Below are 11,914 nucleotides of genomic sequence, written 5' to 3'. Positions count from 1 at the left end.
TGGGATGGGATAGGATGGGATGGGTCAGGAGAGGGGGCGTGAGATGAGATGGGCCAGGAAAGGGGGGATGAGGTGAGACAGGGCAGAAGAGAGGGATAGGATGGGATGCAATGGGATGAGGGAGGAGAATGGGATGGGATGGGATGGGGAAGGAGAGGGGGGATGAGGTGAGATGGGATAGGAGAGAGGGATGGGATTGCGGAAGAGAGTGGGATGGGATGTGGCAGGAGAAGGGAATGAGAGGAGATGGGATGAGATGGGATGGGAGGGGATGGGGCAGGAAGTAAAGGATAGGATGGGATGAGATGGGGAAGGAGAGGAGGATGGGATGGCATGGGGCACGAGAGAGGGGAAGGATGGGATGAGATGGGATGGGGCAGGAGAGGGGGGATGAGATGGAGAGGGGTTAAGATGGGATGTGGGGTAAGATGGGATAGGGTGGCAGGGGGGCAATGGAATGGGGTGGTGGGATAGGATGGAGGGAGGGTAAGGTGAGAGATCTAAGATGGGATGGGGGAGTTAGATGGGATGGAGGGGGGTTTAAGGAATGAGCTAGTGTGGTAGGGGGAGAAAGGAACGGGGAAGATGGGATAGGATGGAGGGGGGTTAAGGTGGGATGAGGCAAGGGGTGAGATGGGATGAGGGGTAAGATGAGGTGGGATGGATGGGGGTTAAGATGGAATGGGGCAGGGAGTGAGATAATGAGGTGGGAGGTGATTAAGATGGGATGGAGCGGGAAGGGTGAGATGGAATGGGACAGGGTGTAAGGAGGGGATGAGACGAGGCGGGAGGGGATGGAAAGGGGCTGAGGGAGAAGATAATATGTCAGAGAGGCAACACAGAAAGGAAATGCAGCCCCAGCCCCACTCAACCCAGGTCCTTGGTGCTTCCTGGCCCTCTGGGGTGGACCTGGGTCCGCGATGGCACAGTGCCGGGTGATGCTGTTCCTTCTCCCTCCCGAAACATGCAGCCCCCTGCCACCAGGATGGACCAGGGACCCCAGGGCCGGCGCTGGTCCCCGTGGGCTCCCCCCCAGCACCACACCGGGCCCCTGTGGCTCTCTCGAGGGAGCGGCGGGTGAGTAATCGGCCGAGGACGCAGCCCCGTGTGCCACACCGGGGCCAGGCTGGAGGCAACCGGTCGGGCAGGCAGCACCGGGTGGAGAAGAGCCAGCAGGAGAGGGAGCAGCCCCACGCAGAGGGGAAAAGAGGGTTTTTATTCCACGTTTCTCCCTCCAGGCGTGTGTCTGGCTCTTCCCAGCGTGTGCGCGCCTGCTGGAGAGGCAGGGTGGACACCACGGTGCAGCACCCCCAGAAATCCCGGAGAAGGAGGAAGCCACGGCCCCCGGGGGACAAAACCGGAGCTCCCGGTCCTGGTGCTGCTCCACAGCAGGGCTGGGAAGGAGGTAGGAGCTGGCTTTGCACCCACGCCTGCAGAAGACGCCTCTCCACGTCCCAAAGGCGAGGCTGGAGGGGCTGAGGGCAGAGCCAGGGCATCCCCGAGCTGTGTGGGGTGCGGATGTGGGGCTGGAACCCTCCTGGCTCTCCTCCGACTACCGGTGCCGGTGCTCCAGCAGAGCCTCAAAGTCCGGGGAACAAACCAGCTTGTGCTTGACGTGTCCCAGGACGATCATCTCGCCTGTCCGGTTGTCCCCGATGCCGACGGACACAAGCTCCTGTTCCAGATGGAAGAAACATCCGTGAGCAGCCTTCCCCCCACAGGAAAGCTTTTAACCGTGGTGGGAGAAGCACCAGGGGTCCCAGAGGAGATGCACCCCCATCTACCCACACCCCAGGACCAAGAGGAGGATCCTTCCCACCATGAATTTTGATAGGAATGGTTGGACTCGATGATCCGGTGGGTCTCTTCCAGCCTGGTTATTCTATGATTCTATGAAATGGGCTTCCAGCCCCATCACCTAAAGGCCAGCATCACCCTGCTCCTCCCTGAAGGTCCCAAGCACCCCCAAGGTGTTATTTTGGGGTGCAGCCCCCCCCCCAATCAGTTCTGCAGCCCCTATACCTGTAGGAAGGAGCAGGGAGTCCCCATGGTCATGTCCAGGGTCACCTTGCCCAGCACCAGCTGCACCTTTCCCGACTTTCGGATCAGCAGTTTCCCCACCTGCCCCTCAGGCAGGTCAGCCAGGGTGCAGATATTCTCCGCTTGCTTCGCCTCCTGCCAAGGGGACGTCGTGGAAGAGGTGTGACATCAGCCTGCTGGCCCCCATCCCATCCCACCGGCCTCTTCCCGGAGCACCTACCTGGCTCTTCTCCTGCTTCACCACCACCATTTGTCCTTCCTCGTTCTGCAGCTCCATCTTGATGGGTTTGGTGTCCTGGGTGGGCGGCTGGCCGGGCAGCGTGTCCGGCAGCTGCAGGAAGAGCAGCTCCTCCTCGGTCGATAAGCTCAGCCGCTGCAGCAGCTCGGCCACCGAGACGTCCCGGGGAAAACCAGGGGGTCCCTTGGTTTGGGGTGGCTTGGGGAGAGGGTCCTCATCACACGGCTCTTCTTTCACTGGAGGCAGAGAATCACAGAATCAGTAAGGTTGGAAAAGCCCTCTAAGCTCATCCAGGCCAACCACCAGCCCAACCCTACTGTGCCCACTAAACCATGTCCCAAAATGTCACATCTACACGTTCTTTGAACCCCTGCAGGGATGGAGACTCCACCACTGCCCTGGGCAGCCTAGTTCAGGCCTTCACCTCTCTGAGAGTACAGAAATTTCTAATATCCAGTCTAAATCTCCTCTGGTGCAACTTGAGGCTGCTTCCTCTCATCCCATCACTTGTTCCTTGGGAGAAGAGCCCAGCACCCACCTCACCTCCTTTCCAGGAGCTGCAGAGCACAATGAGGTCTCCCCTCAGCCTCCTCTTCTCCAGATTAAACAGCCCCAGGTATCTCTCACAGCCCCTGAGCTTCAGACCCTTCCCTGCCTCCATTCCCTTCTTGAGGCGCTGAGGGACACGTTTTAGTGATTAATGGGAATGGTTGGACTCGGTGATCCAGTGGGTCCTTTCCAACCTGGTGATTCTATGATTCTCTGGACATGCTCCAGCCCCTCAAGGTCCTTCTTGTACTGAGGAAGGACCCCAAACTGAACACCAGCTCTTCTGAACTGGGCCAAAACTGAGCAGCCTTCTCTTCTCCCGCCTGGAGAAGCGGAGGTTGAGGACAGTGCAGCCCCCCTAGAGTCCCCGTCCTCTGGGATCCCCTCCATGCCAGGGCACCTTTCACCGCTGGTGGGTCCACCTCCATCTTCTCCTCCTTGGGGCCAGGCAGCCAGGGCTGGGCGTCCTCCTCCTGCTCCGTCACCTCCTCCTTGAAGAGCCAGCCCGAGTGGGCCAGCGGCAGCTGCACCGGCTTGTTACGGATGTCGTTTTTCAGCCCCGGATCGTCGAGGAACTGCGGGGACGGGAGAGAGGACACTCAGCACCAGTCTTGGTGACACCAAAACCACCCCTCTCGGTCCTACTCACGTCGTCCTTCTGCAGCATCCGTAGGATCTGCTTCGTCTCCTCATCCGTCTCCCTCTTCTCCTTCTTGATGTTGATGATGTGGGAAGGACCAAAATCTGACATGTCCACTGTCTTGTCCCAGGAACCTGCTGGGAGAGGGAAACCGGCACCAGGATGAGCCCCGAGCCGGGCTGGAGAGCCCCGAGAGCCCTCCAGGAACGGCGGGCAGCTCCCATTACCTTTCTTCTTCATCATTTCCGCAGGGCCCTGCTCGAAGATGGAGTGGGACTGGATAACCTCAGGCCGGCCCCGGCCTCGGCCGTGCCCATCGCGCTGCCGCTCCCGCTCCCGCTCCTTCTTCTCCTTCTTGACCGACGCATCCTCCCTGGGCCTGCGGAGCAGGGACGTCGCCTGTCACCCCCAGCCCTGTCCCCTGTCCCCCCTCCAGCAGCAGCTTCCCCTCTCAGAGCCTGTTTTGCCCTCCGAGACCCTGCGGCGCAGGTACCCGCCGGCCAAACCGCCCCCAGACGCTACGGAAACGCTTACGAGGCCACTTACTCTTCCTTGATCTTCCTGCTAATTATGTTGGGGGTGAAGGTTTTCTGCAAACGAGAGCAGAGGGACAAGTCACTGCACGAGCAAGAGATAAGGAGCACAAACCAAACCGGCTGCGGGGCTGGAGGAGGCAGCAGGGGACACTCGGGGCTACCCTTCCTTGTCCCTTATCCCTCCATCCTCCCCTTGTCGGACGCAGGGTCACCCCGAAAAGGTGGGTTTTGGGGAGGGTCCTCACCTTCTTGACGCCGCCCAGGGTGAGGTCTCGGGAGCGGATGGAGGGCAGGCGCCCGGGGCTGACAGCGGGGGCCACCGGCCGCCTCCCCAGCAGCCCCCGCGCCCCGGGGAGCCCCGGCCGCAGGCTGCCCGGAGAGCCCGCGTCCCCCGAGCCCCCCTCCGCCATCCTGGGGGTGGCCCTGGGGGGAGAAAAGGGATGGGGCACCCCCAAACTGGGCCCATTCGCACCCCCCCGCAAACTCAAACGGGACCCAACCACCACACCCCAAACAGGATCCACTCGCACCCCCCCTGCACCCCAATACAGGGCCCACTCGCAGCCCTCCTGCTCCTCAAAGCCGGATCAAATTCCCCCACTCCCTGCACCCCCAAACAGGATCCACTCACCCCCCTAAACAGGGTCCACTCACACTCCCCCTGCACCCCAATACAGGCCCCACTTGCAGCCTTCCTGCACCCCCAAACAGGACCTAATTCCCTCCCTTCCTGCACCCCCAAATGGGACCCAATTCCCTCCCTTCCTGCACCCCCAAACAGGACCCAATTCCCCCCCTTCCTGCATCCCTAAATGGGACCAAATTGAACCCCTCCCTGCACCCCAAAACAGGACCTCATTCCACCTCTCCTGCACCCCCAAATAGGATCCCCTCACCCCCCTAAACAGGGTCCATTCACACCCCCCCTGCACCCCCAAACAAGACCCAATTCCCCCCCTTCCTGCACCCCTAAATGGGACCCACTTGAACCCATCCCTGCACCCCAAAACAAGACCTAATTCTCCCTCTCCCCGCACCCCCAAACAGGATCCACTCGTAGCCCCCCCGTACCCCCAAACAAGACCCAATTCCCCCCCTGTACCCCCAAACAAGACCCAATTCCCCCCTACACCCCCAAACAAGACCCAATTCCCCCCTACCTGCACCCCTAAACAAGACCCAGTTCCCCCCCTTCCCTGTACCCCCAAACAAGGCCCAGTTCACCCCCAAACAGGACCCACTTGTGGCCTCCCTCGTACCCCCAAACAAGACCAAACTCCACCCTCCCCCGCACCCCCAAACAGGGCCCAGTTCCCCCTCTCCCCGCACCCCCAAACAGGCCCCTCTGCCCCCCCCCCGCGCCCCCAAACAGCCTCTCTACCCCTCGCCCCCCCCCCCACGCCTCCCCTCACCCTGCCCGGGCAGCCACGGGCTCGCAGCCTCACTGCGCATGCGTGCCGTGCGACCGTGCCCTCGCGTCGCGACGCCGGCGCCGCCATCTTTGTTGTGGGCTGGCAATACGCTCCGAAGAGCCGCCATCTTTGTGCTGGGCACTTCCCGCCCCCGTAGGGAAGGCGGCGGCGCCATCTTTGTGACGGGCAGTGCCCGGTCCTTGGGACTGAATGGGGGTGGGGGAGACACACTGGGAAGGGGAGGAAGATTGGGGATGGAGGAGGTTATACCCCCTTTTATTTCACCCCCCGACTGCCTGGGCTTCATCCACCTCCTCTAATGCCTCCTGCATGCCTAGGGGAGTCCCAACCATGCTGCAGCCCCCCACCCACTCAAGCTTTGGGTGCAAACGAGGGGTTTTTGGGGGTGCTCGCCCTCCACCTCAAAAAAAACCCCTCTTGCCTACCCCTAGAAAAGCTGTCCTGCATCATCAGGAGCAAAACAGCAAGCCCACACCCCCGGGGTTTGCACCTACATCTCCCATGTGGGGTCCTATGTGGGTACCAGCGTCCCCATACACCCAGTGCATCCCAGTTTGGGGGCTGGGGGGGGGTACCCCCCCCCCAGCCCCCAAACTGGGATGCACTGGCAGAAGGTGCCCACAAGCTGCACCCACTGCCTCCTGACGCCGTGCACAACCCACCACCCGATTGGAAGCTTCTTTCTCCCCCCCCTTCCCCTTTCCAAGCTGCCTAGATATCTATTTTTCCTTCTTTTTTTTTTTTTTTTTTTTTTTTTTTTTGTCTCTTCCCTCCTCTGGAGGGTGTTTGCTATTTCCGAGCTGGCTGGGAGGATCCCAGTCGCAGCAGCATCGCCGTCACCCGCATCCTCTGCTCTATCCAGCTCCCTCCAGCCCCACTGGGGCTACCTGCCTTGCTTTGCCTTATCTCGCCTGGTCCTGCCACCCCACCAGCATCCCAGTGCATCCCAGCAGCCTTCCAGCACGGCCAGGTAAGGGCCTCACTGGTATCGTCTTCTATTTTCTTATAATTAAGGGTTGGGTGAGCGGCGTTGGTTTAGCCCTTGGCTCAAGGTTGCTTTGCATGGGGACATGAGGACATGGGGACGTGGGGACATGGGACATTCACCCTCCATCTGCAGCTCTCAGCTGGGCAGATCCAGCTGCAAAACATCCTGGTTGCAGGGGAAGAACCTTCACCGGCATCACCATCCAGCCACCAAGGTCCCAGTGCAAGACCTCCCTCTCCCAAACTGGGAACGGGGAGTGCCGTCCAGCTGCAAAACTCAACCCCAACGCCTCAACCAGGCACGGGAACGGGGCTCCATCCCCAAATCGATGACCTTCTGCTCAGCCTGGGGGTGGCAACGAGGTGGCACCCAGTTTGGGGGCTCCGGGAAGGGTCGTGAGGGAGCCCCCCTGGCTCTTGCGCAGCCGAAGAGGGGGATGCGTGGGAGCGGGGATGCGCCCGCGGGTGCCGAGCGGTGGTTGTGATGAGCTCGCATGTGGGCGTGCGCCCCTGCCCACGGGCGCGTTGGCAGCCTCCGTGGTGCCGACACGCGCCCACCCGGGCGCTGCTGCTCCCCAAAAGGGGCTGCAAAGCTTGGGGGTCTTGGGGGGGGGGGCAGCCCCATTTCCAGCCTCCTTGGTGCATCCCCTGCATCCTGGTGCTACCAATGGCATCCGCTGCTCCCCCAAATTGCAGCTTCCTAGGGTGCAGGGTGGGGGGCACCCCCTTTTCCAGCCTCCTCGATGCATCCCGAGCTCCTGTGACACCTTGCGCCCACACATCCACCACCTTGGGGTGCGAAGCGTCCACCCTAAAAAGCAGCTTCCTAGGGTGCAGGATGGGGGGCACCCCAATTTCCAGCCTCCTCGATGCATCCCTAACTCCAGTAGAACCAACGGCACCCGCTGCATCCGCACATCCACCACTTTGGGGTGCAAAGCTGCCACCCCACAGAGCAGCTTCCTAGGGTGCAGGATGGGGGGTGCAGGGGCAGGGCGAGGGGCACCCCGATTTCCAGCCTCCTTGGTGCATCCCTAACTCCCATGTCACTGACAGCATCTTCTGCACCTGCGCATCCACCACCTTGGGGTGCAAAGCCCCCACCCCAAAGAACAGCTTCACAGGGTGCAGGGTGGGGGGCACCCCGATTTCCAGCCTCCTTGGTGCATCCCTAGCTCCTGTGACACCGATGACACCCCTTGCGCCCACGCATCCACCACCTCGGGGTGCAAAGCGCCCACCCCAAATCGCAGCTTCCCCAGACGCAGCAGCGGCGCAGCCGCAGCCGTGGGGAAACTGAGGCACGGAGCAGCCGTGGGCCAGGGCAAAGGCGGTTCCAGCTTGGCCGGTGCCAGCTGCCTGCGTGCAACCCTCCCCTCTCCCAGCACTCCCTCCGCTCCTCTTGTTTTTCTTTCCCCACCCGGTGTTGAGCAAACCCCGAAACACCCCGCTGGCTGCGAGCCGGAGCCCCGCGGCATCTCGGGGGAGCGGCCAGGGCCCCCGCTTTCCCGAACGGGCTTGTTCCTGGCTTCCCGCTGCCTGCGTTGCCTATTCCTGGCTGCTTTTCCACCCCGGTGCCATCTGCTGTGCCGCGGGGGCTCCGGCGCGGGCGAGCGCCCGCCTGGCAGCTGCCACCGTGGGCAGCGGGCACCTTGGCCACCTCGACACCCCGAAACCACCCCCCGCTCTGCCTGCAGGAGCTCAGCCCCTCCGGCCATGGAGCTGCTTTCGACCCCCAAAAACATCGAGATCAACAACATCACCTGCGATTCTTTCCGCATCTCCTGGGCCATGGAGAAGGGGGACCTGGAAAGGGTCACCCACTACTTCATCGACCTCAACAAGAAGGAGAACAAGAACTCCAACAAGTTCAAGCACCGGGTGAGTCAGGGGGGGACGCGGGACCACCCGCTGGAGAGAGGAAAGGGGTTTTGGGGAGAAGAAAACAAGATTATACCCCACTCCCACGCTGATTTGGGGTCAAATCCCATCCTGGGACGTGGCTGGTGGAGGGAACCGGGATGGGGACCGGGGTGGGACCGATGCCCCATGGGAGAGCGGAGCCGCAAGCCCCTCGCTCTCCCCCTCCCCCTGGATGCGAGTCACTAATTCACGCCGTTTTTAGCAGCGCGGTTGCCAGGGTGACGCTACTTAATGTTTAACATTATTTTTTTTTCTCTCCTCCCCAATAATAAGGGGGGGTGGGAGGGGGGTGGGTGGGATTTTTTTGGGTTTTTTTTTTTTCCCCTCTCCGTCTCCCGACTTCAGCATCCGCCGTTGCCACAGAAACGGCTCTGCACTGCGGTGCTGCTCGGTGGCCTCTTGACACCGCGCGATGCCACCCGAGAGCCCCCTGTGCCCCCATCCCGGCGGTGCCAGGGATGGAAAAAAGGCGAGATGGAACAACTTTTGGGGTGTCCGGTGCTGCGCCAACCCCAGCGGAGGCACCGGTGTGGTTCCTTCAGAGTGTGGTACCCACCAGCATCCCCTCGGCAACGGGTAGGGATGCGGGATGGGGGGATGCCGCCCTGCCTGACGGTCCCTCCTGGCCTCTCGGCGCAGGATGTCCCCACCAAGCTGGTGGCCAAGGCGGTGCCGCTGCCCATGACGGTGCGAGGCCACTGGTTCCTGAGCCCCCGCACCGAGTACAGCGTGGCGGTGCAGACGGCCGTGAAGCAAAGCGACGGCGAGTACCTGGTGTCCGGCTGGAGCGAGACGGTGGAGTTCTGCACCGGGGGTGAGCGCGATGCCGTTGGTTGGTTGAGTTTCGACGCTCGCCAGGGTTGGAAGACGGGGGCGATGCTGGGAGCTTGCACAAGCCCGGCCGGTTGGAGCGGCAGCTGCTGAGTGGGAGGCAGGAGGTGTGGGGAACAGGAGCAGGGATGGGCTGCTGAGGGGTTGGGGGGGGGGGTGTGATGGAGACACCCTGATGGCCTCGTCCCCATCCCCAGACTACGCCAAGGAGCACCTGGCCCAGCTGCAGGAGAAAGCCGAGCTGATCGCCGGCCGCATGCTCCGCTTCTCCGTCTTCTACCGCAACCAGCACAAGGAGTATTTCCAGCACGTCAGGTACCCCAGTCCCCGCTCACCCCTGGGGGCTCCTTGCTGGGGTTGCAGCCCCTAACCCTGTCTCTGTGCGTGTGTCTTCCCCACCTCCTCCTCCTCGCCCCGTTCCCCGCGCGCAGGATGCACTGCGGGAACGTGATGAAGCCGTCGCTGAAGGACAACAGCGGCAGCCACGGCTCGCCCACCAGCGGGATGCTGCACGGCATCTTCTTCAGCTGCAACACCGAATTCAACACCGGGCAGCCCCCGCAGGACTCGCCCTACGGCCGCTACCGCTTCCAGATCCCGGCTCAACGGCTCTTCAACCCCAACACCAACCTCTACTTCGCGGACTTCTACTGCATGTACACCGCCTACCACTACGTGGTCCTGGTCCTGGCCCCCAAGGGTTCCTCGGGGGATCTCTTCTGCCGGGAGCGCCTACCCCAACTGGACATTTCCTCCAACAAGTTCCTGACGTGCTGCGTGGAGGACGGCGAGCTGGTGTACCGCCACGCCCAGGACAGCATCCTGGAGGTCATATACACCGAGCCGGTGGACCTCAGCCTCGGCGTGCTGGGGGAGATCAGCGGGCACCAGCTGATGAGCCTCTCCACCGCCAACGCCAAAAAGGACCCCAGCTGCAAGACGTGCAACATCAGCGTGGGGCGCTAAGGGCGGGCGGCGGGCAGGGCCGGCGAGGGGCACGGGCACCTGCCCCGGGGGCTTCTCCCACGGACGCTGCTGGGATGGGTGCGGGGGACCCGGCCGGTGTAAATAGCGGCGCTGCCTGTGCCCCTGCCTGCTCGGGGAAGGAGCCGGCGCGATGCTCGCCCTGCATGGAGGCTGAGCCCACGCTGCCCTGCGCCCCCAAGGACGAAGCCGTCGTCTCCTGGACTGGCCGACCAGCATCATCCTCGCTGGCATGAGCCCCGCGCTCTGCCCTCTGCCGCACAGCCGCTGCGGGACCCCCTTGCCCTCCGGCATTCCCTGCATCCCCCCACCCCGGTTCCTCCCGCTGGCATCTCAACTCCTGGGGTCCCCCGGCTCTACCGGAGAGGCTAGAAGCATCCCTGGTTCAGAACTGCTCCTGGGGAGGGGAGGGATGCTCAGGCAGGGACCCCCCCCGACTCCCACAGGCGCCGCTTCGGGGCTGCAGTCGTGGTGCCCGCAGTGCCCGTGTCGTGCCGCGCTGTGCCGTGTTCGCTCTCCGCTCTAGCCGTCGCTCTGCCACCCCAACCCCTGGCCCCGCGGCCCGAGGAGGCAGCCGGAGGAGCCGGGGGTGGGGGAAAACAACGGACTCGAACCCTTTTCTCCCCTCACCCCCCTCGGCCGCCCCCAGCATGAGCCGCTGGCAGCATGGCGCTTGCGTGCGGCCCCCGTCTCTGTGTACCCGATGCACGCTGTAACGGTCCAAGAGATCCCCGTCCCCGAGCATCCCTGTGCTGTGCTGGCGGTGTTATCAATAAACTCTGTGCGGTCGCCACCGGTCGTGTCACGCGCCTCTGTCCCACCCCGGGAAGCAGCTCCACGCGCCCTGGGTTGGCTCAGGAACGGGGAGGACACGATTGGGTTTTGGGAACCACGCTGGGATGAAAAGCCCTAGTGCCCATCAACGAGGCTGCAAATCCTCCTAGATGTAAAACTCTGGTGCCCATCACCAAAGCTGGATGAAAAGCCCTGGTACCCATTAATGAGGCTGCAAACTCTTCTAGGTGATTAAGCCCTGGTGTCCACCACCAAGGCTGCAAATCCTTCTAGATGAAAGGCTCCAGCACCCATCAATGAGGCTGCAAAACCCTCTAGATGAAAAGCTTTGGTGTCCATCACCAAGGCTACAAACACTTCTAGATGAAAAGCTCTGGTGTCCATCACCAAGGCTGGATGAAAAGCCCTGGCACCCATCAATGAGGCTGCAAACCTTTCTAGGTGATAAGCCCTGGTGTCCATCAACGAGGCTGCAAATCCTTCTAGATGAGAGGCCATGGTGTCCATCACCAAACTGCAAACCCTTCTAGATGAAAAGCCCCACTGGCCATCACCGATGCTGCAAACCCTTCTGCACAAAAAGCCCTGATGCCCATCACCATCCCGTCTGGGCAAAGCCCCCCCCCAGGATCGCACCCCCAGCCTCCCCCCTGCAATCCAGGACCACTCCCACCCCTCCATCAGGGACACCAGCAGCAACCCAGGGATGAAGGAGGGGATGCAAAGCCGCGTCTCCCAGCACGTGGTGCCGAGGCACGAGGGAGCGCGGGGGCTCGTGCCGCAGCCCACCAGCCATCTGCTGCTGCTTGCGGCGGGGGTGGGCGGCGTGGGGACGCGGTGGCAGGAGCACACGGTACCCATCTGCCCCGCACCCACATGTCCTTGTCCTACCTGCGGGGCTGCCCGAAGCCGAGCCCTGGGGAGCAGGCAGAGCCCAGCACCCACCACCCAGCAGGGG

The 11,914-nt window shown here is 62.5% G+C and overlaps 3 protein-coding genes across 5 annotated transcripts in view; 1 reads left to right on the top strand and 2 right to left on the bottom strand.

Annotated features, from left to right (window-relative positions):
• Positions 1-7,821, bottom strand: part of SLC39A14 (solute carrier family 39 member 14) — a 35,318-nt gene extending 27,497 nt beyond the window's left edge. Inside the window, exon 1 of the mRNA XM_069877609.1 lies at positions 7,811-7,821. The gene's annotated coding sequence lies outside the window, so the exon portion shown is untranslated. The remainder of the gene's footprint in view (positions 1-7,810) is intronic.
• On the bottom strand, positions 1,196-5,438 carry POLR3D (RNA polymerase III subunit D). 2 transcript variants are annotated; one of them, XM_069877358.1, is made up of 9 exons: positions 5,416-5,438; positions 4,249-4,426; positions 4,014-4,057; positions 3,695-3,846; positions 3,477-3,604; positions 3,228-3,402; positions 2,261-2,514; positions 2,023-2,175; positions 1,196-1,675 (listed from the first exon to the last, which is right to left on the bottom strand). In XM_069877358.1, the coding sequence occupies exons 2-9, from the start codon at positions 4,411-4,413 to the stop codon at positions 1,553-1,555; spliced, it is 1,194 nt and encodes a 397-aa protein (XP_069733459.1). In that variant the 5' UTR covers positions 4,414-4,426; positions 5,416-5,438; the 3' UTR covers positions 1,196-1,552. The 2 variants fall into 2 exon arrangements, with proteins under 2 accessions (XP_069733459.1, XP_069733460.1); XM_069877359.1 differs by having other exon boundaries at positions 3,477-3,601.
• On the top strand, positions 6,300-10,518 carry PHYHIP (phytanoyl-CoA 2-hydroxylase interacting protein). Of its 2 annotated transcripts, XM_069877621.1 has the most exons (5): positions 6,300-6,406; positions 8,121-8,304; positions 8,986-9,160; positions 9,375-9,492; positions 9,609-10,518. In XM_069877621.1, exons 2-5 carry the CDS (start codon positions 8,140-8,142, stop codon positions 10,141-10,143), a joined length of 993 nt encoding a protein of 330 aa, XP_069733722.1. In that variant the 5' UTR covers positions 6,300-6,406; positions 8,121-8,139; the 3' UTR covers positions 10,144-10,518. The 2 variants fall into 2 exon arrangements, with proteins under 2 accessions (XP_069733722.1, XP_069733721.1); XM_069877620.1 differs by lacking the exon at positions 6,300-6,406 and having other exon boundaries at positions 7,850-8,304.
• The last annotated feature ends 1,396 nt before the right edge of the window (positions 10,519-11,914 follow it).

The sequence above is a fragment of the Phaenicophaeus curvirostris genome, chromosome 27 (assembly GCF_032191515.1).
Source record: "Phaenicophaeus curvirostris isolate KB17595 chromosome 27, BPBGC_Pcur_1.0, whole genome shotgun sequence".
NCBI lineage: Eukaryota > Metazoa > Chordata > Aves > Cuculiformes > Cuculidae > Phaenicophaeus > Phaenicophaeus curvirostris.
Note: the sequence above shows the minus strand (reverse complement) of the source record. Positions and strands in the feature narration are given on the sequence as shown.